This window comes from Perna viridis, chromosome 7, assembly GCF_037379345.1.
Source record: "Perna viridis isolate PV_CMFRI_1.1 ecotype Kerala chromosome 7, ASM3737934v1, whole genome shotgun sequence".
NCBI classification, from domain to species: domain Eukaryota; kingdom Metazoa; phylum Mollusca; class Bivalvia; order Mytilida; family Mytilidae; genus Perna; species Perna viridis.
Genome location: NC_142451.1, coordinates 43,135,287 through 43,158,383, shown reverse-complemented (window position 1 = coordinate 43,158,383; position 23,097 = coordinate 43,135,287). Strand labels below are relative to the sequence as shown.

The 23,097-nt window shown below is 31.2% G+C and overlaps 1 protein-coding gene across 1 annotated transcript; it reads left to right on the top strand.

Moving 5' to 3' along the window:
- Positions 1-15,620: 15,620 nt before the first annotated feature.
- LOC148612805 (homeobox protein ceh-30-like) lies at positions 15,621-19,885 on the top strand. Its single transcript, XM_088590555.1, has 3 exons — positions 15,621-16,097; positions 17,929-18,151; positions 19,409-19,885. Exons 1-3 carry the CDS (start codon positions 15,773-15,775, stop codon positions 19,635-19,637), a joined length of 777 nt encoding a protein of 258 aa, XP_088446681.1. The 5' UTR covers positions 15,621-15,772; the 3' UTR covers positions 19,638-19,885.
- The last annotated feature ends 3,212 nt before the right edge of the window (positions 19,886-23,097 follow it).

The window sequence follows — 23,097 nt, the reverse complement described above, 5'->3', positions numbered from 1 at the left end:
AAAAATAGTCGAAAATCAATCCACTCAACAGAGAAGAACAAATAAAAAGTTCACACAGAAAAAAATACTAATAACAAAAACCTCACTAAATCCCGGACGGAGGAACTCTGATGTTCTTTAGCAGTTCCTCATTATTGCAAAACAACAGACATGCTGCTCGGTGAGGAAGGTGAAACAAAACAGAAACAGAACAAAATAAAAACAAAACACAAATCCCAACGGCCTGAAGTTGATAGCATTTACCCACGCACCTTGTTCAAAGTGCATCTATGTCCTAAAATGTTTTGTTCACTTTATATATTCACATTTTCTAACAATTTATGTGTCTTATGTTCATTTTTATCATATCAAATGAGGTTGTTCTGTTAGTAGTTGTGTAAAAAAATTACTGGATGTATAATGAAATACACTGTTTACCTTTTTTGCGTCATTTTGCATTAATCTGCACACTTGTACTAAATGGAAAACATTATTCATCATTTATCATTGATTCAGATATATAAGTTTACAAAAAAATAAAAAAGCCTTTTACTAATTAAGATATGATAAAGGAACCATGACTACAAGTAAACGACAATATAATATAGGTTGACTGGAATAACAGATGACAAAAGTGGGTTGCAACTTCTAATGAATAAACAAAAAGCAAGGTGACAAAGTAGGTTGCCATTATAATTGATATGCCCATGCAAATACAAAACACGCACCAAATAGGTTTATTCGTTTATATTAATTAGAAGGTAAGGTTGTGTATACTGAAGAACTATAGTTTTTTTAACATTGAAAATCTTAAAACTAAATTGCGTCGTCTTGCAGTAAAACATTGTACTGACTGTAAATTACTGTGACAGTACTATTGTTCGTGGGGTACCAATCTTTGTGGTTTTCATGGTTAGGCCAAACCACGAAATTTGGTAACCAACAAAAACCTCAAAACCACTAATTCAAGAATCCACGAATTTGTGTTTCTTTCCGAATCCACGAAAATTGCTATCCACGAATATAAGTACTTTCACAGTATGTTAGCACGTCAAAAGCAAGAAATCATTGTGATTAGTCAGAAGTAGCAATTCCTCAGTTGAAGAAAGACAAAAGCATCGAAACACCAAAACGCTGGTACCTCAATTTGATAACATTCACTTTTTGACCTGCGAATTGATTAGGTTCCAAAAAAAATACCGATCATTTATATTGCAAATTTCGATATGCTGTACATATATTTCCAGAAGTAACCTCTTATCAGGAGTATTAAAATCAAATGTGTAGGAAGATCTAAATACAGAAGAAATTAATTACATATTACATATAAGAAGTACTCATAGCCAAAGCTATCAAAACTTACCTTTAGTTATATTCTATTAAGCAGTCTACCAAGAAAACACAAAAAGCACAAAAACAAAACAAGATAAAAAACACAAACCAAACCAAACCAAAACAAATGAGATAATTTTTTTTATGTCATCAATTTGAGATGTTATATAGAATTTATGATGTGTGAGAGAAACTTTTAATTTACTGTGCATAAGTGCCATGTGGTTATAAATGCTACCTTTGTTGCTGTAACTATGTTGATGAATAAATAATTAACAATAAAGTATGTATATTTCACATGAATAAATCATCCTTTTCTTAGATGACTAATGTTATATTACAATTTCCATCTGTGTTATCTCGCTTTGCTTGCATCATTCTATGTGGCACTCAGGATTACTATCCGTATATCTAGTTTTCAGAAGACGTTTAACCTACCGGTACACCTGGTCCATGTTCCCAGTTTTAAGTGGAGTCCGAGTTGCTCATTTAATTTCGTTTCTTTGTACTGTTATTTTGGTTATTTAATTTTCTTTGTTTTGTGTGTGCATGCCTTCAAGTATGAAATTTGCTTCGTTAACTGATTTGGTAATGATATTCTATATTGCCCTACCTAAACCTATCTAAATCGAATGCCTTGAAGACTGAGAGATGTGTTCGGTTATTAAGTGTAAGTGTTTGTAAGTATCAGGCAGAATGGGAAAAATCAGAAACATACATGTCAAAACCCCGCCGATCAGGCAATATAATATCACTCAAGGATGCTTTCTCTATTTTTAAAGACCATTCATTGATTTCTGCAGAATGAATTTGCTCAGACATTTTTCAATAGAATCGTAGAAAAATAAGTTTTTTTACGAAGTTATCTGCCCTTGAAATGATCATTTTCAAATCTTGTCTGTTTTTCTTTATTCTGATGGTGCAAATAATCAAATTACGCTATCAGAATGATGGTTTTTCATACCATGTTTCACCAATAGTCTGATTCTTAGAGGGACTGACACTTAAAGGCGGGTCTACAAAATGTATTGAAACCGATATGAAGGGACTTCGTTCTGGTTTATACAGGTTACCGGCTAATCCAGAAATCGGTTTATACCGGTTACCGGCTTATCCAGAAATCGGTTTATACCGGTTCCCGGCTTATCCAGAAATCGATTTAAACAGGCTTTACTGGATCTTTGGTATTTGTACTTTTCGTTAAAGAACAAATTAACTATAACATTTTTTTCATTATTATCCATTTTCTGGTTTGCTTCATAACATGTAAACAAGAAAAGAAACAGTGGGGAAGATATATGAGAAAGAATGGGAACGACACTACAACACCTTAAAGAAAAGAGAAATAAGAAACTTAGAAAAGCGGTAAATTTTCCTTGTCATGTACAATTATTTACCAGCTTCCTGTGTTCGTATTTCTCAGTTGTTAAAGTATGTCAGGACAGAAAGACAGGGTTTGGTCGGGGTTATAAAAACGTCTCATAAGCTGCTTATTTCAATATCAAGGTCTTGTTAAGAACGTTTGTGCTGCTTGTTTGTATTACAATGAACCGGAAACAATTAATCATAATGGAGGTTAAGCAAGCTAAACCAGGGTTAACCCAGCATTCCAGTCGGTACCAATTCCGAACCATCGCGGTTGTTTCCAACGTTCCGGTTTTTGCCTGGATATTACCATCTGTTATACGGACTTTCCGGTCCGTTTCGTCTATTCCTTTTGACCCTGGGCTAGACTTAATCAGTTGATAATTTTGTTATTATTCTTCATTCGTCAGTATTATTTTACTGCTACGTAAGAAGGACTAGGAAGAACACATTTGAAACAGAATTAAATTGAAACTTGTGAGATGTTCTCGTGCAATGTGAGTAAAGACATATTTGTATTTTTTTCAGCACACGTACATAACATATTGACATTATTGTTAAGGTATTGAGATATGAGTTTGAAAAAAAAAACTAATAAATACTAGACGATTATTAAATTATCATTACCTCTCATATAACTTCCGTCGAAACTTTTTTCTTTTTGCGATTGATAAGGATCTTTCCCTTTATTTTTGGTCATGCAACCTATCTTATTTTTACCATGGCTATTCATTTTATGTGATATAAGGTATAGCCTTCTCCCTTTGCCTCATATTAATTTCGCAGCTAAGTTTTGTTTGTCCTACTATACGCATAATGTCATATCATAATATATAGGTAGCTAGCATGTTTACACATGTGTCTATTGTCTTCTTGTTGCCCCCAAATACAAGTTTCTTACTTTTCGAATTAGTTTTCTCTCTAGAGAATAGATTATTTATTTCCGGCTGAAGATTTAGTTCCAAATGTTCTGTTGAGTTGTCTCTCATAGGTTAAGACTTTTTTCCACATCATTCATGTGTATGTAAACCTATAACTCATTGGAAGGATTTATAAGCAGAAAATAACGTAATCATTATTACTATTATTGGAAAATGCTCAAACATTGAAATCAGCCATAGTCTGACCACAAATCAGTAATTTAAAAGAGTATCATGGCCCAAGAAACCTTTTGCAAATCCGATCAAATATAAATATTACAATACACAACATTGGAAACGAATGTGTTTTAAGGGTGAGTTAACACTTTTTAAATCTTAGGTCAAGTCACATTATAGCGTAAAATGACTGACCTAGTCTTTACACATACATAAGCTTATAAATCATGTACATATGATGATTGCTAACAGCTCTGTCAGCAACCGGAAATGATTTTGTTGAAACCGGAAGTGAACTAGTAACGTTCGGTTGGAACGAACAATCTGGTGCTTAATGGGTAATTTTGTATCTGATATAGCATAATAATCCAGCAAAATCTTGTTTCTATTAAAAAAATCTACAACAAAAATATTGAATAATCAAAACGGAAATTTCATCAAACATTTGATCTGTTTTAGGTCCATATGTTGACCTTATGTCACAGAACGAAGAATTCTGACGACAGTTTTCTTATGAAATATTGCATATCGTAGAAACTGTGTCAAGTTTAACTGTAAAAGGTCACTCTTAAACAGTAAATAAATAAAAAAATAATTGGAAAATATTTCCACGCCAATGGTTAGTAAAATTAAAGTGGTCGAAGTTGTACTTTATCTAATAATTTGAAATTAAGATGCTTAACTTTGGAGTTCATCTGAAACATATACAACATCGATACACTGATATTCAAATATTTCATATATAATTCATCGTTATTTTGAGCTGATCCTGACACTAAGAAGAATTTTTGTTTACAGTAATTATTACGACTTCCTAAAAAGAGTCATAATTCTTCTTTAGGTATTATATTTCTAATGAATATAATGTATTTTGTTTTTTATTGTATTTTCATTCCGTTTCTGTTTTGTTGTTTTTGGTTTGTTTTGATTGTATTTTCAATCGCAAATGTTGCTTATTAGAATTTATTACAGTTATTTACATGCATTAAAAACTAAATGCTTAATTTATACATTTGTCATTGTCAAATCATTTTAGCATTACGCTCACATTTTTTTCAAACGGCAAAATTTTCGATAATGTGGTAATAATTGCCCAGTTTATACGGGTTGGAGTAATGCTATTTGTATGTACTTCCTGTAATAGAACCCAAGAGCAGAAATAAATTGACATGACTTTTTGGAAATGTTCATTCAATGTGTTTAACACAATATGAAATAGGCTTGTGCTAATCAAAATTCATTTTCTATAGGACATTTGTTGATCCCAAGTGTCTTAATTTCTGCTGCATCACCTCTCCCTAGCAACTTAAATAAAGGATTAATCGGATTTCTATAGGTCCAATGGAAATAATTGCTATGTTTATTCCATTTTTGTATTAAAATTGAAAAACGACATAAGTTTTCTCAATACGTTTGCTTTGAATAAATAGCTCGTTTTCGACTGACAATCTCCTTTTAATTAACAGTTTATTCCCCCGTTTCAGCTTTTCATCAGGGAAAGTAGAGCAGTAATCAATCATTTTGAGTTAACGACGAATATATCAAAAGAGTCTTTGGGAATTAATCAGTTAGATGAATCTAAATTGTCTGCTATTGTTATTGAACAGAATACCTCTCGGAAAGTCTTTGACAAATCATTCAATAGTTTTTGCGTTTTATTACTTTGTACTGCAATCCTAAGTTTTATTGCACAAAGCGTATGGCACTTTCATGCTAGTAGAATAATTTTGACTTTCAACAGTTAATGGAAGAGATTTCTTTTCGCGGGAATTTTTGCAATATTCATACTCTATTCAATATATCTATATTTGTATTGTTTTAGTATAGTAACGAAATCTGTTATTGAAATGGAAGGATATACTGTTTAATAATCATTTGTTTGATTTTCCTTTTTTTTCGTAGATTCAGTTTGCATGTATTTCAAGACAACAATTGTATTGCTATGTAGAAGTCAATGACGAGTATATGAAAGCTTTGTTTTCAAATTATTCCTACTTCAGAATGAAGATAAAGTATATGAGTTGGGTGACATGCCTTACTGTGAGCTGTTACTTCAGTGTTTTAGCTTATTTAAAATCTGGCTTAACATGTCGGACAAAGACATTTTGTTTAATTAATGAACCGTTCATGTTTTGAAAATCGTGTTTTATCTTTCCTAGGACTTTACAATACAATCTATTAATCATAATCTATCTACATATTTGTAAATTATCATACACGGCGGCCTATATATTTCAATCAACTACCAACATGTTTATTTAGGAAGGTGAAAACCTGTTTAAAGAAACTTACGTCATGTAGATAGCATAATTTGAAACGCTCATTTTAGTCTTCCAATAATATTCAATAAATAGTGAACTGGTAATGTCGATAGCTTGTACTCATAATCAAGATTAAGAGTATTCTTTACATTCTTTACTTTTATTTAGAAGTTAATATTTTGTGATTTGAATAAATGTTTTGTATAAAACAAGCATCTAATAATTAGAGAAATATAAGCAATTAAACATATAGACGGAATATGAGGATTTGAAGGTCGCAAGTTGAGTTTACTGGCGACGACTTAACAAGGCCAGTAAATTTCTTTTTGCAACAATCAAATAAAGGTTAACAACAATAAATCTTTTTAATACAAAACTTTATTTCCATATGTATGCAGCTGTATTAGTAACTGCATGTGACAGTCCGGCATGCCTTTGCAGAAGGGAAACAATGTTAAATTAAATAAAAGAATACGATGTAAGATGATTGAAAGCAATCTTACCCAAGCAAATGTTCCACACATGAGATATGGTTTGCATCATATATTTATCATATGAATCGAGCACCATATAATAGTTATATGTTTCTCACAAACATATGACTATCATATGTTTTCAAGCTAATATTAACATATGAGAATCATATGATATTAATATAACTATCATATGTTAAAGACCATATGATTACCATATGAATCGAGCACCATATGATTTTCATATGTGACATATTTAGTTGTGTATGGCATAAGTAACAACACGAAATCCGGATCTTCCCATTTGTTAACAATTTTATTTAAAAATATTAGAAGAGTTTCTATATAGTTATGTATTACCTCCGACAAGTTCTTAATTAAATATTATCTATTTGGAAAGGAAACCGATTTTTCAGTTGAAATATTTTACGAAAAATTGATACTGTGGCATACGTTTGTGACTTAAAACACTGTGCTGTCAAACATTCGTGTTGGTTAAATTAATACTCACGTGTTACAAGACTAGACAAAGAGTATGTGCCACGTTAAAGGCGTTAAATTTCTCAAAATAATATTAAAAAATAATGGAAGCTTTAAACTATTGTTTCAGCGACGGGCTTTTCGAATCTAAAAATAAACCAAATAAGTAATTAAAACAAAACCCAAAAAGATGCATCATGAGAGTGAACACTTCAAGCTTTTCATTGCTAAACCGATATGTATGAAATCAATCACAGTAAACCAGTTTTTAACAATAGTAGCTTATTAAATTTATAAAAAAAAACACCTATAGATTTAAAAAAAAGCATGCATTCATTAAACTCTTTTTATGTTTCGTATTAATATTTATTAAGCAAAACAAACTTGCGATTTTATCTTCGGATGACTAAAATAGCTAATTCAAACTCCCACTTGGGGTAAAAAACCTTTTGGAGTAGAAAATGGTACAATGATAGTAAATAATTGACATGAAAAATTAAAATTTTTTGTAACGGCATAAATATAGCTTAAGTGAGTTTAAAATGGCTGAAGAATCGCACATGATAAGGATTGCATAGCGGAACAGGCTTGTTAAGTGTTTATGAATTTTCAATCATGTGTGATATATAGTTCGCTGAGTTGTGTAACATCAATGGTTTTACCTTTTCTTTTAATATGGTTTTTAATTGAATACTTTAGTCGTTTCTTCACAGTTTATAAAATATGAATAACCAAATTAGAATCCTTCAAAAATCATTTTTCTAAAATGACCTATGATTTAAACTAAGCATGAAAGAAGACAACTAGGTAATCCGTCATTTTCAGCTTGTTTTTAGTACGTATGCACTGAATCTATGTTATTTTCCATTTTACGGAACCATCTTAATTTAAAAAAAAAATACTTTGCATACGTGTTGCACACTTCCAATATAATCTACGTTGCATGCATGTTTCTGGAAGGCTGAACAGTTTATTGTTCAATAACCATTACACCCATGGAGTTTAAATTTTTGGTATTTTTTAAAACAAATATTTTCATCGAAATACAATATCAAATGAACAACTATTAGACGGCTACAAGAAATTCAAAGAACGATGTTCTTGTAGTTTATTGGACATTTGTCACAACTCTACGTTGATGATGAGATCAGTTACAAATAGAGAAGACCGCTCTGAGTGGAAACATATTGTTATTTATTTCTTTATTTCATACCGTGCAAACTATTATACCCTTATCATATTTGAAGCTAAAATATAACACACTAGTTTTTTCTTGACTTTTCATACAATAAGTTCCTGAATGTATGTCAAAACATACTTCTGTTAATATTTAATAGACATATCACTTAAGCAAAATTGTAAATAGCATTGTTTTCTTGAAAAAAGTACAAAAAGACACTCAATAATTTAATGGAAATTTTTTAATGTAAAGAAATATCAGTTTAAAATTAGCTAAATAACGATTGCAGAATCGCATGGCGTATCACACTCTTTAATTGTACTCATGTATGTTTAATGGTATATGATAGAGTTCATTGGCTAGGAAAATATAGATTATAAACATTTTCTCGTGCCAGGGGAGTTAATTGAATTTTCTAATTGTTTCATTAAAAGTCATGAAATATAAATAAGCATTTATCTAGTATAATACGAAATGGCAAAGTTGATAATGACACAAACAAGTGACGAGGAAATAAAATACGCTAGGCGTAAAATAGATAACAGTATCATTATCTTAGGCTAAACCAAACTTTTTTTATGTTTTAATAATATTTTAAAACTTGTCTTCAACAATTGGGCTTTTGAAAAAGAGTTATTTTGCTACAAGTTTGAATTTTTTTAATCGTCATCATGAAAACGTAGATCGTTACGATGTATCCATCTGCACCATGAGAACCTGTTGGTTCATCGAATCATAATTTTCCTTTCCTTTTGCGTCTATCCCGGATTTGACATTATATAAGCAAATTGGCAGCTGTTACTGGTCCAAGTACCCAGTTTTTGATTGAGTCTAAGTTGCTTATTTTCCGTTGTTTTTAGTTGGTGTTTTTTCTTTTGTTATTCGAAGTCATGTGTTGTGTGTGTCTGTTTTTTTTACTGTCTGTTCTTTATTCTTGGATTATTTTGGATTATTTGATTTTCCTCGAATCTTGGTTTCCTTGACTAACTCTTTCATGAAATATAATCGAAACAATTGAAACTGTTTGTTTGTTTTCAGATATATTCAGACGATGAACATGAAATGATGAAATGAAAAAGGGATGGGACACAAGGAAATGGGGTCGACAAATTTTGATTGCCACCGGAAATAGGGAGAGGTTGGTAGGGTCGGGCAATTTAGCCTCCTGTGGCGGAGCCCTATGGTTCCTACTCCGGGAGAATACCACAGTAGGGTTCTTTAACGTGCGAGGAACGTGGCATCTTTCCCAACACGGGGCACCACTATGGTTTGCGGTCAGGTTTTCCGTATTATAGCCTGACAACCCCAGCATGTAACACGCCAGGGATACCCCATTCCACCACCTGGGGCACACATCCCAGTTGCTCTGTGGGCAGAGCGCCCTAGCCCCCGGCTAGGGTTCTGAGCACTATTTAGTCGCCTTTTACGACAAGCTTAGCGCTGCTGCAGGCCTATTCTTTAAACACCCGGACCTGCAAGGGGAGAAACAATTGAAACAACTACAGTTTTTAATATACATCATACATATACAACATGTATTATTTGAATGTTAACACTTTAGGATGTTCTCAATTTGATTTAATTATGAATTGGTGGATGACTTTCACATTTGCAATCATACTCCAATTTTTATATGACCAGCAAACATCTGTAAAATTGAACAGTTATACAGTGGAACCCTTTTAAACCGATCCGCTATTGAACTTTGAAATTTGTTGTTTACAATAATTCAACAATATATGAATAAACTTTTCTTGTTTAGAAGGTTTTCGGATTACTAGTATTTGTGGTTCGGTTTAGACAGCTATCTTGCCTGAACCTAAGATCTATACTTACATTTTGAAGTTGTATGATATGCAAAATAAAACTTGAAAAATTTGATATTTTTTTAATGCTACATGTGTATAGATTTCCCACCTTATGTTGTAATGTGGAGGACAAAAATCCTCCTAAAGTTATTCCTAATAAGACGCTTCTTATGATATGGACTAGGGAACAAAAAATACAGCAATTCTAGATGAAATACAAAAATCTCAAGTGCCACGACGTAACGAGGAAAAGGTAAAAAATATACACATTGTATTATATAAGATGCAACCTTTCAATAGTAAATTTGAAAGGTTCGTATAGTTTGAAAAGAAATTAAAAAAGAGTTAAGGCCGAATTGTTTTTATCAAAATTTCATATAGAACACACGTTTATATCCTGTAAAAGACAAGTAATGAAGCGAAATTAATTGAATGTTCTTTTAAAAATAAATATGAGAAATATGATAATCTACAGATTTCAGTCGTTGAAATAATTTCGCTTGGCCTGACTTATACACTTTTCATGAGTAATTATAACAAGAAAAACGATTACAAACAATGGATAAAATTTAAAGCGTGCTATTTTCAAAGTCAACTGCTACGCTCATTGGATTCAATACTAATTTTTTTCTTAAGTGAAAAATCAAACATTTATTTCCGATATACGCAAACTTCAGTTTAAAACGCCAAAGTGCACCTACTTTCGTTTCTGAAAAGTAAGAAAGTTTTTTTTTAAAATACGATCGTACATATTACGGTGTACTGCCGGTCATTTGGAATTCTTTTGTGAGATAGACGAAAAAAAGCATCACCAAACGGATGAAATCAAGTCAAAAGTCAAAAGAAGAAGTCAAAACGGAAAGACCATGTAACAAATTACAAAGTCAAGGCATAACACCAAATTTGAAATAATTGATTTTTCTTTGCCTTTAAAACTGTTAATGAATATTAACCCTAATTTTAATCGACTTGTCGATTAATGCTCAAAAGCGTCGGAATTTTAAGTATTTTATGTATTTCTCCATCTAAGAATCAGGCAGTATGTTCCTACTCTATTCAATATATCTGTATTTGTATTGTCTTAGTAAAGTAACGAAATCTGTTATTGAAATGGAAGGATATACTGTTTGATAAACATTTGTTCGATTTTCATTTTCTTCGTAGATTCAATTTGCCACTATTTCAAGACAACAATTGTATTGCTATGTAGAAGTCAATGACGAATACATGAAAACTTTGTTTTCAAATTATTCCTACTTCAGTATGAGGGTCAAGTATATGAGTTGGGTGATATGCCTTACTGTGAGCTGTTACTTCAGTGATTTAGCTTATTTAAAGATGTGGCACATGAAGGGAAAAACGCAGAGATTTCATTGCATTTACCAAGTATTTTTACCGGATGTGCTCCAGAAGTAACAAAGTGTTTATAAAATAGGTAAAATTTAGTTTGAATGCAGTATTGGAAAATGGCGGGAGAATTCCCAATACTTTTTATATATACAAGCAGTCAAAATATTTCTACGCCACGGATGTTTCAGGAAAAATTTTACTACCTTTTCAGTTGTTGTCTAGATGTATTAAATATATTTAAGGGAAAAAAAAAGACTAAATTGAGATTTATGATGGGCCACCCATAGCCTGATTCTTATACATAATGGTACCTGATGCTTTGTAGTTATGAAAGGTTTTTGAAGCTTTTTGTTGTTGTTACCTCTTTGAAACAACCCCCTTTTCCAACTCTAGAATAGCGTGTAATTATTCTTTATACTATATCTACAATATTAAGCTATGTACTTTCAAACAGCTGAAAATATTGTAGCAGTATAAATATTGCAATTTTGTAATTTATAACTGAGAAAGTTATCCTAGTAATCAATTATAGAGCTCTTTTTGATATGTAAATATATAAGTGATAGTGACAAGAGTAACTTGAAATGGAAATGGTTTAACTTGTTACTGAAAAATATGTGAATTGTGTTGGAAACAGTTGGATTTTTAATTCTAAATATTAAGGCGCATTGTAGTTTGTAATGGGGTAGATGTTTTGCAAGAGTCGGGAACCGAGCACCCTTACGTATCACCTAAATTGATCCCAGATTTTCTAATGAGTTTGTGCCGTCCGAATTTCTTTGCGTGCATTTTTAGATTGTCTTTTGGTGTGGTAAGGTTTGTTCCTTATTGTTTTTTTTTGTGTGCTTCCTTTGTGGTTTTGTCTAACGACTTCCCCTAGTTTGCGCCTTAGGTATTACCCCTACTGCAACATTTTTTTCCAATTCCTAAAACAGTAATCTTGATCTAAGCATGTCAAAAAAAAGAATCAGCTTCATATCAATACATTACTAAGGCTTCAAACCAACTTCGGCACAAAATGTCAAGGCAGGACACGTCTCTCTTACACGCTTTAATAGTGTCACCACTTATACTACCGGAAATAAAGACGTTAGTTTTCCTATCGTGTTAACATACAATAATTGCTATAATTCATAATTGACCAAAATGCCTTATCTTAAACCAGGAAAGCGTGTAAAATAGCATTGTTTAAGATTAAATGACATTCATTGGACCATTTTGTTTTATAGTCCATTTCCGGCTTCCGTAGTTAAGCAGAAAATTTCTTAAACTGCCTTACCATTTATAATAACATCTAATTTCCGGTTACATTTTGTGGTATAATTATCACGTTAGAATAGGAAATAATCCTTTCAATTCGTAGTGATATTAGAAAGTGGTTTGCTTTTCTTTTTTTCCATCACCTTATTGATTTATATGTATATATAGATACTCGGAATGTTCCTATATTGCAAGACACATTTGCATTGAACATTGTTTAAGTGACGTATGTGAATTCATAATCGACAGTTCCACAGTTAATACTAGCACTAACTTTAATTGGGTCATATAAGGTTTTACTTACATATTATTCAAGCTCCACTATACAATATTATTGTTATTTTATGCCAATGCCGCTTTCGTAAAATTACATAATTATAGATATGAATTAACTTAAAATTAATTTATTTATAATACTAACATATTGTTAGAAGGTCAACTAGTAAAATCAAAATACAATTCAAATTTAATTCGTGACTCATTAAATTGCAAGACTCAGAGATCATACAGGGACGTTGAGACCATGCGGAAATGGTGCTTTATATGCCGTTTTAATAAATTTATTGCATAAATGGATCATAAAAACCAAATCAAACGATTGGATAGGTTTTGGAACCATATTAAATCTCAAACACTTTAAATTTGAATATTGTGTGACGGCGTAGTAAACATTTTTCATCTTTGCGTTTATACGAACATGAAATTTTGTTTGAAATGTAAAAACCTGATTGTGATTTCCATAAATAATGGACCCTCTCGCACTTCATTCGTTAAATTGTATTTAATATATTTACCATGTTTTGTTCGCTAAACGATTCATACTGATTGTTATTCATTGCTTATTGGGAATTCTTTGCAGGATTAAAGGTCATTTTAGGACACTTTCGTATCGTGATGTTTGATTAAGCAGTAAACAAACAATTTTAGAAATATTTTCATAATATCAGGAAACTGCAATATAAACGAAATCAAACGAATTGCTAATGTCAAATTTCACAGTAGACACAAAACAAAAGAAGGGGTTTCAATAAATTTACACCTCATTTGAAACTCGTTAACGTAATCTTTGAAGAGATTGATGAAATTTTCTAACACAGATATAAAAGGGATTATTAAAACGTTTTCAATCTCTTCTATTGAACAGTTTCACAATTTTCTGCATGTGCTGTTTGTTTTGCTTAATTGGAGTAAAATATGTTTCAACGGTAACTTATTCGTGCTGAAGCAAGTACAAACGGACTCTTTTTTTAATCTTGTTTTTCCTATTTTCTTTTAGCTGTTCTTTCTCATTATATATCATTTAAAATAGGGCACAGTCAAACTAATTTTAATTTGAGCATCAACAAACAAATGGCATCATCTTTTAATTTAAGAATCGTTTTCTCATCAGTAAGGAAGGACATTATTATTATTATTATTATTATTATTATTATTATTATTGAATTGTACGTCATACTTCATAGTCAATGCAAAATGTCTTAGGATATTTCATTATGAGAGAAAAAGTAAAATTCTATCTCATGATTCACGTTGAGCAGATTTAACTAGTTCAAAGTTCATAATGCGGAAAGGGTCATAAGTTGTACAAAATAGCAAAGGCTTTCACATAATGAAATACAAATAATATTCCAAAGTTGTATATATGAATACACATGTTCAAATGAGTAACATCAGCAGCATTGGAACGGTAAGATAAATAATTGTAAAAGTAGTGAAAAACCCAATGTAAAAGTTTTTCATCAATGAAAGTGTAAACGTAAGTTGTGATGAGCAATGCTTGTAGTGAAAATTCAGACAAATAGTGTAAAGGAACAAGGGAAACTCTTGCCACAATTTTAACATCTCATTCAGGTAGAAGAATGACATACAGACTACCTACGAAAATAGGCAATGAACAAAAGGTTCAAACATGCCTAGGTTATTTGAATATGACATCTATAAAACTACAAAAATGACAGAAAATAAAAACATTCGCTGCAAGAATTTTACTGTATGTAAAGGAGTAATCAAGGGTACCAAGGCTATAGCGGTAATCAAAAGAATACAATCCAGGGACAAAGACCAGACATGGAAAACAGACATACACAACAAAGAACATAAAGTAACTAAAATAATAGATACAAAGTAACAAAAGCAAATGAGCAATCCGGACTCCACAAAAAAACTGGACCAGGTGCACCGGTAGGGTAAAATCACTATCTCACAAATGATACATAGACGCTTCTACCACAAAACAATAAAGGGAATATCAAAATATGATAATGTATTTTAAAAAAATGGTTTTTCATCTCTTTTTAAGTATTTTTTTTTATTTATGAACTCCGTGTATCATTGATGCATCATATAAACTCTAAAATATTTGATATAAAGTTAGTTTGTCATGGATATTTAAAGGAAAACATAATTATTATTCATTGAAAAGTCTGTAGATTTGTTTTATTATAATTATTTGGCAGTAGTATTTTGTTACAATATTTCTGAATCTAACCTGTAAATATATCATTTATGAATAGCGCACAAAATATCTAGTTTAATTAGTTCTTTTCTTAAACCATAATAACTTTGTTCCTCTTTTAAATAAGGTTATATGTAAATATACAATTCAATCTTATGTTAAAATGATATCATGCATATTCATTTAATATTCTATTCTTCAACACATGATTTTAAAGGTTAAAATTTAAAAGAGATCAAACTGAATTATTGGGTTATAAATTTATTCCTGTTTTAAAAAAATAAACATTCTCAGGAAGAAATATAGAAGATGATAAAGCATCTGTTTTTATTTCACAAAATCAATAACCTTTTTTCTTTGTGTCTGAAAGAAAACTGTTTTAAAACAGATAGTATAATTAACCTTTTAATATTAATGTAAAAATGTATTATTAACTGCTCATTACCGCTTCAACAGTGCAGTTATTGATCTGGAATTTAGAACCGCCTTCACATCTTCATCATTGGTTGAATATCGAGTTGCAGCCAATGACAGCCGCCCGCTGAGAAAACCACTTTTTCACAAATAAAAACGATCAAGGGGCATTGACAATATTGAAAAATAATTTTATGTTGTCATAATCTGAAAATCCAGTTCAGTCACCTGTAGTGCTTTTAAGAAGTGTACAGGGAAGTTTTTTTAATAATTTGTTTCTTAAAAACTGCATTTCACAAAAGTGGAAACCGAATAAAGATGAATAGAAGTGATGAAAATTTACAAGTGGAATCTCCCCAAAGTTGCGAAAGTTCACATTCATGTGAAGAAAGACTGAAACCAGAAACACAGGATGAGAAGAAAAGTTCCGTAAATACAACATCGCCTCCACGACAAACTAGAAACAAGTGTTCATTTTTCATAACGGACATTCTAGCTGAAACAAACGAACGGATTACGGACAGTTCTGAAACAACAAGGGACTCAATTGTTCACCACAGACATTTTATACCTCTCAGAAATGGTGATAGCGATGTCTTAATACCGAAAACAAACTCATATTCAAGACACGGAGAGAGCAGTGGTAATTATAAATAGATCACGTTAAAAATAATGGTGGCATAACTGTGGAATTCAAAAATTAAATTTGTCAATTTATCATTATAATCACATAAGTGCATCCATCATATCCATAAATAACTGTATTTATTGTTTTTATTTGGTGAACATTTTTCAAATTATGTTAAAATTAAGTATACATTATTGTTCTCTATATGACTACTTTATTGTCCTAAATTTAAAATCATTTTTTCACAAAACACAATATGCATTTAACTTAAAAACTGAAAATGTATGTGATTTTTTTCTGTTTATCGAATTCTGAATTTAAATCATTTACAAAGTACATATAACTCCAATATGTAAACAACATCTAGATTATATGCTTTATCAATTATTAAATTGCGTAAACACACAAATCATGCACTTCGTTTAAAAATAATATAACGCTTTAGAATTGACTATCAAGGGGATCCAAATTTTAAACTTTAGTCTAGTATTTCATCTTCAAAACTGGTAATTCTATTTAGAAGGTTCAAGTGGTTATCAATCTTCCCGCCTGATTTATTGATTAAAATGTTTGTTAGTTTCACATATGTCTCTGCGATTATAAGTCAAGCATACTTTTCTTTAATGTTTCATTTTTTTACCAAAGTGTTTTTTTCTTACAATCTATATATTTGCACCAAATATTCTATAGCGTGCAACTATAAACAAGGTGACTATCCGAAATATTATCTTTGAGCCATTGATAAAATAAATAAATTTCTATGACCAAAAGATGTACTGCAATAATAAAATAATTGAATATTGGAATATTTCAGTGTTGCTATTTAATTATTTAGTTGTCAGAAATAAACGTTTAAGTGATCAAATGAAAAAGAGGAATATTTTGAGATGGCTGAATAAACAAACAACTACCTAATAAAGATTTAGGAAATTAAACATTTTGCAATAATAAATCTAACTATTAATATGCTATGGTTTAACTGAATAATTGAATATTTCTTTTTCATACACATTAACCTATTATATGTTTTTATTTTATTTTCGCACCTGGCCATGGCAAACAAAAAAATTTGTTAAGTTCTTTAGTAATTTGTAGGCAGGGTAGCAGTTTCAACGAGCCACTTGGTCGTCCAATGACAAAAATGGTATAATTCCGTCCCTAAAGACTATATAAGTCCCCAGGGTATTACGACCGAAAACAATATGCCAATACAAGTTATTGATGATATGTTCAATAAATTAATGTTGAATTCAATATATGAATAAAAATATTACAGAATGAATATAAAAACAAACGCACAGAGAAATAAGGTAATTGCTACACAAAATGATCAAACGTGATTTATGTATTTTTCAGTGCAATAACATTCACTCATTTTAAAATATGGTAACTAGGACACAAAGGAAAGAATCGATAGTTTTATATTGTTCATACAGCAAATAAGTTTCTGAGATTGAATTTAAAATTTAATGTAGTTTTTTTTTAAATTCTGGATGTATACGTCTTCAAGACGTATGATTACTTAAATTTTTTCTGGACATTTATTACTGTTTGATACACATTTTATTTATTTACGGAAGAATTTCATTTTTTATTCTTTTGTCGTTTTACGTTGCCATATTATAAAATTTTAAACACAGAAAAGAGGGACAGACATCCCATCTGCTTTTACTTCATATAAATTGCCGCATTAACAAAAACTGTTTACTACATTAAAAGCTATTGAAATATGTATTTACATAATTAAGTGTATTATAATGTCTTGTAAAACATATTTACAATTTTCTTGTCTTTTGATTTTGAATTATTTAATTAATATTTATTCAATGTGTATTTTATTCTGCAGACTCGGAAGATAAAATGGATAGCGACTTTGAACACTCAACAATGTGCTCAAAACAACACAGAAAACCTAGAAAAGCAAGAACAGCATTTACCGACCATCAACTTAATTGTCTTGAAAAGAACTTTGAATCACAAAAATATTTAAGTGTTCAGGACAGAATGGAATTGGCTTCAAAACTTAATCTAACGGACACTCAGGTTAAGACGTGGTACCAAAATAGAAGGTATGTGTCTAAAAACTTTACATATATAACAACAATTTGGATAACGCAATCCTTCCCTACAAATTGTAATATTTACAAGGTTACATCCTATTGATGAATATCTCATAGAGGCGCAATAGCTAGATAGCCTAAGTCATCAGTTTCAAATACTTCAACTTCTCACAGACACGAATGTGGTTCTTCCAAATTAAGCTTACTGATAAAAATTAAGTACAACAAGTGGCACTTTAATAAATATCGACAAGACAACATACGGCATGACAGTGTAATTTAAGGGACTTAGATTCAAGCGTAAATCAAAAGAATATATTCGAATGATAAAGACTAGACACACACATTGAACACGAAATACCTAAAATAACATGTACGAAGAAACAAAAGTTAATATGCAACCCGATCTCCACTATAAACTGTGGACCAGGTGTAAAGGTAGGTTTAGGTCCTTTGCCTTTCTTGAAATCTGTAGCCTACTTAAACCTACTTAAAAGTAGTGAAAAAAGTGAATACTTTTGTCCCTTGTTGGAATGTAAGTTGTTTCTGTTATCTTATAAAGAAATAAAACATAGTTGTTCAAGAGTGTCACATGACACATTAGTTTCAGAGGCATTTTTCAAGCACAGAAATGGTATTCCGGTTTAATATAAAATTACTCAAATCTTAAAAGGATTGAGCATTATCTGAAGACAGGAGGAAATTGCATTAAATGAATACTGATTAACTAATCGGCTCGATTGTTTCAAGTTTTTACTTGACTTCGTCCCAAACCGGAATCTAGCAAATTGGTTAGACAACATCCTATTATTTGGTAAATTAAGATGATGTTTGTAAAATTTCTTAATTCTACTGAGACGCATGACATTCTAAGAAATCCCACTACCCTTACGCGACAACCGTTTCACAAATTACTGTCGTTAAATGGCAAATTTCCTGACATGTAAAATGCCATTAAACATGATATCTTTGTTGTCGTAAAGCCCTTTTTGTGACAAAATGGAATTAAGCGGTATGATGTTATAATTAATCCTACAGGAATATCCTTTCATTTTTATTTGCGTTATAACTAACAACATTCTTCAGAATTTTAATCTTATTCTGATAAATTATATTGTGGTGTTACTTCAAGTCCGTACATTTGAAAACATTATTCATTATAAAAGACATGACTATTAGCATGGTCCATTTACACATTCAATAAAAGCTACTGCTGTAAAGCAATGACTTCAGTGTGATTACATTAATATTTTGTTTCAATTTCAGAACGAAGTGGAAAAGGCAAACAGCAGTTGGACTAGAGCTATTAGCCGAGGCAGGAAACTTAACAGCTTTTAATAGACTTTTTCAAGGTGGTCCATACTGGTCACCCTTTGGTCAGCATACTCCTCGATTAATGACTGGCCTCGACCCTTACTACCTTCGATCAGATATGACATCATTGCCAGTTCGACCATTGACAATGCCCCGGATGTACCCTCCATCTTCGAGTTAGAAAACCTTGCAAAAGAACTTGGTTTAAACATTTCAAACGTATCCCTTAACAAGTTGGGACAGTACGTAGGGTACAAGGTATCTTGAGAAAAAAAGGCGGCCGCGCCATTGATCTCTTAAAGCAAATCTGCTTTCAACTGTGATATGTACATTATTGGGAAGTAATTGATCAATTTACATCACCAATATATGGTTTTATGTGTTATATTGTACAACAGTTGTTGTATTGTACTGAAAATAAAGTTTTATAGACTCAATTACGCGTTTGTATTTCTTGTATTCATCGATACTATCATCTTATATCAGATTGCGCAATTCGTTTACGAACTGTAATTTTCTTTGCTTTTCTCTTGTTAAATAGACTACTTTTTCATCCGACGAAGTACGAAAAGAGTTTAGTTCGAGTTGTAACAGCTTTTTGAGTATAACCATATCGAAAAAACAGAAGCATAGTTTCAATTAGTATATATGTGTCAGGCTTATCGAAAACGTAGTTTTGGTAATGCAGATTACAGTGAAACCATGTTAATTAAAAGCTCTCAAAATCATATTTTCAATCTGGCAAAGAAAGGCGAACATTTAAGACTTGACTGTTGCTCAGATACTTATTTTTATTTTTTATTAATGTTGTGTCTGCTTTTTTTTTGTTTGTTAGTTTGCTTAGTTTGTGACTATATCAGTTTTCTTCGTCATTTCTGTATTTCTAGTATCATGAGATTTAAAACGTTCAGACAAGTTTTGATATCTCAATCACTAGAACGAAGAAGTGTTTAAAAAGTCAAAACCTAATACTATATATACTCAATACTTGAGTTGAATAGAATAGATTACATGCAAACTACAAGATCAAGAGGTGAAAAGGAACACGTGTCTCTATTCATATCAATCATCAAAATAACTCACATCATTCCATTGTGAGCATTAAATCAAATTAGTCTTCGCAGCTCCCATAGCTGAACAACATGCTGTACTTGGCTATCATTGACACTTCAAAAGCTGTCAATGTCGGGTATCTTGTATAATCTTCTTCTGCTGGTGTAAACGACTTTTTGTGTGGAGTATCAGCATAAGATTTCAATAGAGTCTTAATATGAACAGATTCAATGATCAAGTTAATCACCTTAAATTGGAGTATTACTTAAATAAACTCATTTCATAAAGATATTTGTAAGATTTGTTTATTTAACTCCGATGACACGATTCATGTCGAATTCCAATTTTCAATTCACAACCTTCTACTTCATGTCCATGAATAAATTAAGGGTATCCTTTTCATTAACATTACTTGCCAACAAAAACGCAATTTATTAGCAAAATAGAACCCCAACGGTGAAAAACAGCCGAAACATGGTGCCCGGACCGTATAAGAGATGTTCCACTTTATCTAATACGTAATGATAAATTGAGCCGGGTGCTTATTCTCCCGCTTTAACGTCTTTTTTTCAGATATAACTGAACAAAAACTACATTTAAAGTGCCTTATCTTCGACAGCGGGGTTCATATACAAAGTGTTACAGATTATTTGCTATTTTGACAAACAGTTATAAGTTAAATACGTCAGTTCATTCTATATAAACCATTTTATAACAGTTTCACCTTCCTTTGCGTGCTTAAAAGAGGTCTCATCAGATCAAAAGAAGCAAACTTATATTCTTGAACATGTGGAAAGGATTTTATGCACAGCATTAATAAGATAATACCTTTATTACTTTTGTGTGAATTCTAAGCGAACTTATTGCTCCTCGAATTGTACTTAAGTAACATCGATGAAATTTTCATAAACTTTTTAAATGAATGGTTAAATTAAGATTACAAATCAAGTTCACAGTTGTATATTTATTTCACACAAATTACAAGAATAAAAGAATATTAATTTCTTATTTTAATTTGACATGTTCTTATTGAATTCGTCTTTACATCCTTAATTCAAGATGAGTTCACACGCTACTATGCTGATGTTCGACACTTTTATGGTCGCCAACCCTAGGCACCCCGAGAACCGATTTGTTTACCGTGCCATAGTTTCCTCGTTCATCTACCTCGGACGTAACATTTTATAATCTTGACAGGGTATTACAGAAAAGTAGAGGACACTTACCATGCCAGAGCACCTTTCCATGCTTCCAGTTTAGAGGAATCCAGTTTACTCATTTACTTTTGTTACTTTGTACGTGCTATTATTTGATTATTTCATGTACTTTCTTGTGTGGCGTTTTCTTCCTGTCCTTTCTTTGATCTCGAATCTTGGTTCCCTAAATTACTCTTTTACACAAAGAACCAAACAAATATTCATTATAAATACAAATGGAATTTAAAGAAACTACGATTATCCTCATTGAAAAAAAATTAGTTACCAAGACTTTCAACGTAACTTTAAATGTTTGTCAATTTAGTATGTTTTCTGAACTTTACTTACATTTACTAAAGTAAACTTATTCACTGCATTTGTGATTTGCAGTATAAAAAATGAGATCCTTTCATTTGATGTTTGTTACTTTTAGAGTTCAAAATCTCTTGTAATGCCAATGATCCTAGGCAGATTTTTACGAATCTTGTTTTTTATTTTATGCTTTGATACAAAATTGGTAATTTTACTAATGAAAAGGTTCAAAGTAATAATTATCTTGTTAACTATTAACATTCAGTAAAACTATATTGACTTGTTAATGGAGAACTCATCAAAAATGTTTTTTATGTTTCCAACTTTTCGTTTTTTTTTACCCTGATATCGCGTATGTTATGCGCACTTTATAACTATTATCTCGATTTTATCAGTTCGGTAATGTTACACAGGCAAATATTTTTCACGTGAAATTCATGCTAGTCGTGCTTCACAGAAATTCATGTAAAATGCACATGAAATCAACATAATTTTCATGTGAAATTCACCTAACACGAATTTCATGTGAACATTTCGTGTGAATTTCACGTGAAGGCTCCATTCACCTGAATTTCACGTGAACCCTGTCACTTAGTTTATTTGCTCAATTCAGGTGAAAATCATGTGAAATTTGTGTGAAAATCATGTGAAATAATTTTGCCTGTGTATTATTACCCTTCAAGTACTCGACTATTTAGAAAGCTTAATTGTATAAATATATGTGAAACGTACTGTGAAAGTACTTTCATTCGTGGATACTAATTTTCGTGGATTGAGGAAGAAACACAAGTTCTTGAATTCGTGGTTTTGAGGTTTTCAGTATACACTTCAATGGAAATCCCCTTTTCGTTGGGAACCAAATTTTGTGGTTTGGCATACCCACGAAACCACGAAAATTGGTGCACCACGAATACCTCCAATAATAACAGTGTTTTATCTAAGAATGATATAATAAAAAAAGAAAACACTGCAAAGGCCCGGATAAGATTTGGAATGACATTATTTTTATTTCTCTTAAATATGATTGAAGCAATCAATTCCTATTATAATTGTAAACAGAAAATCTCTTCTTTCGAGGAG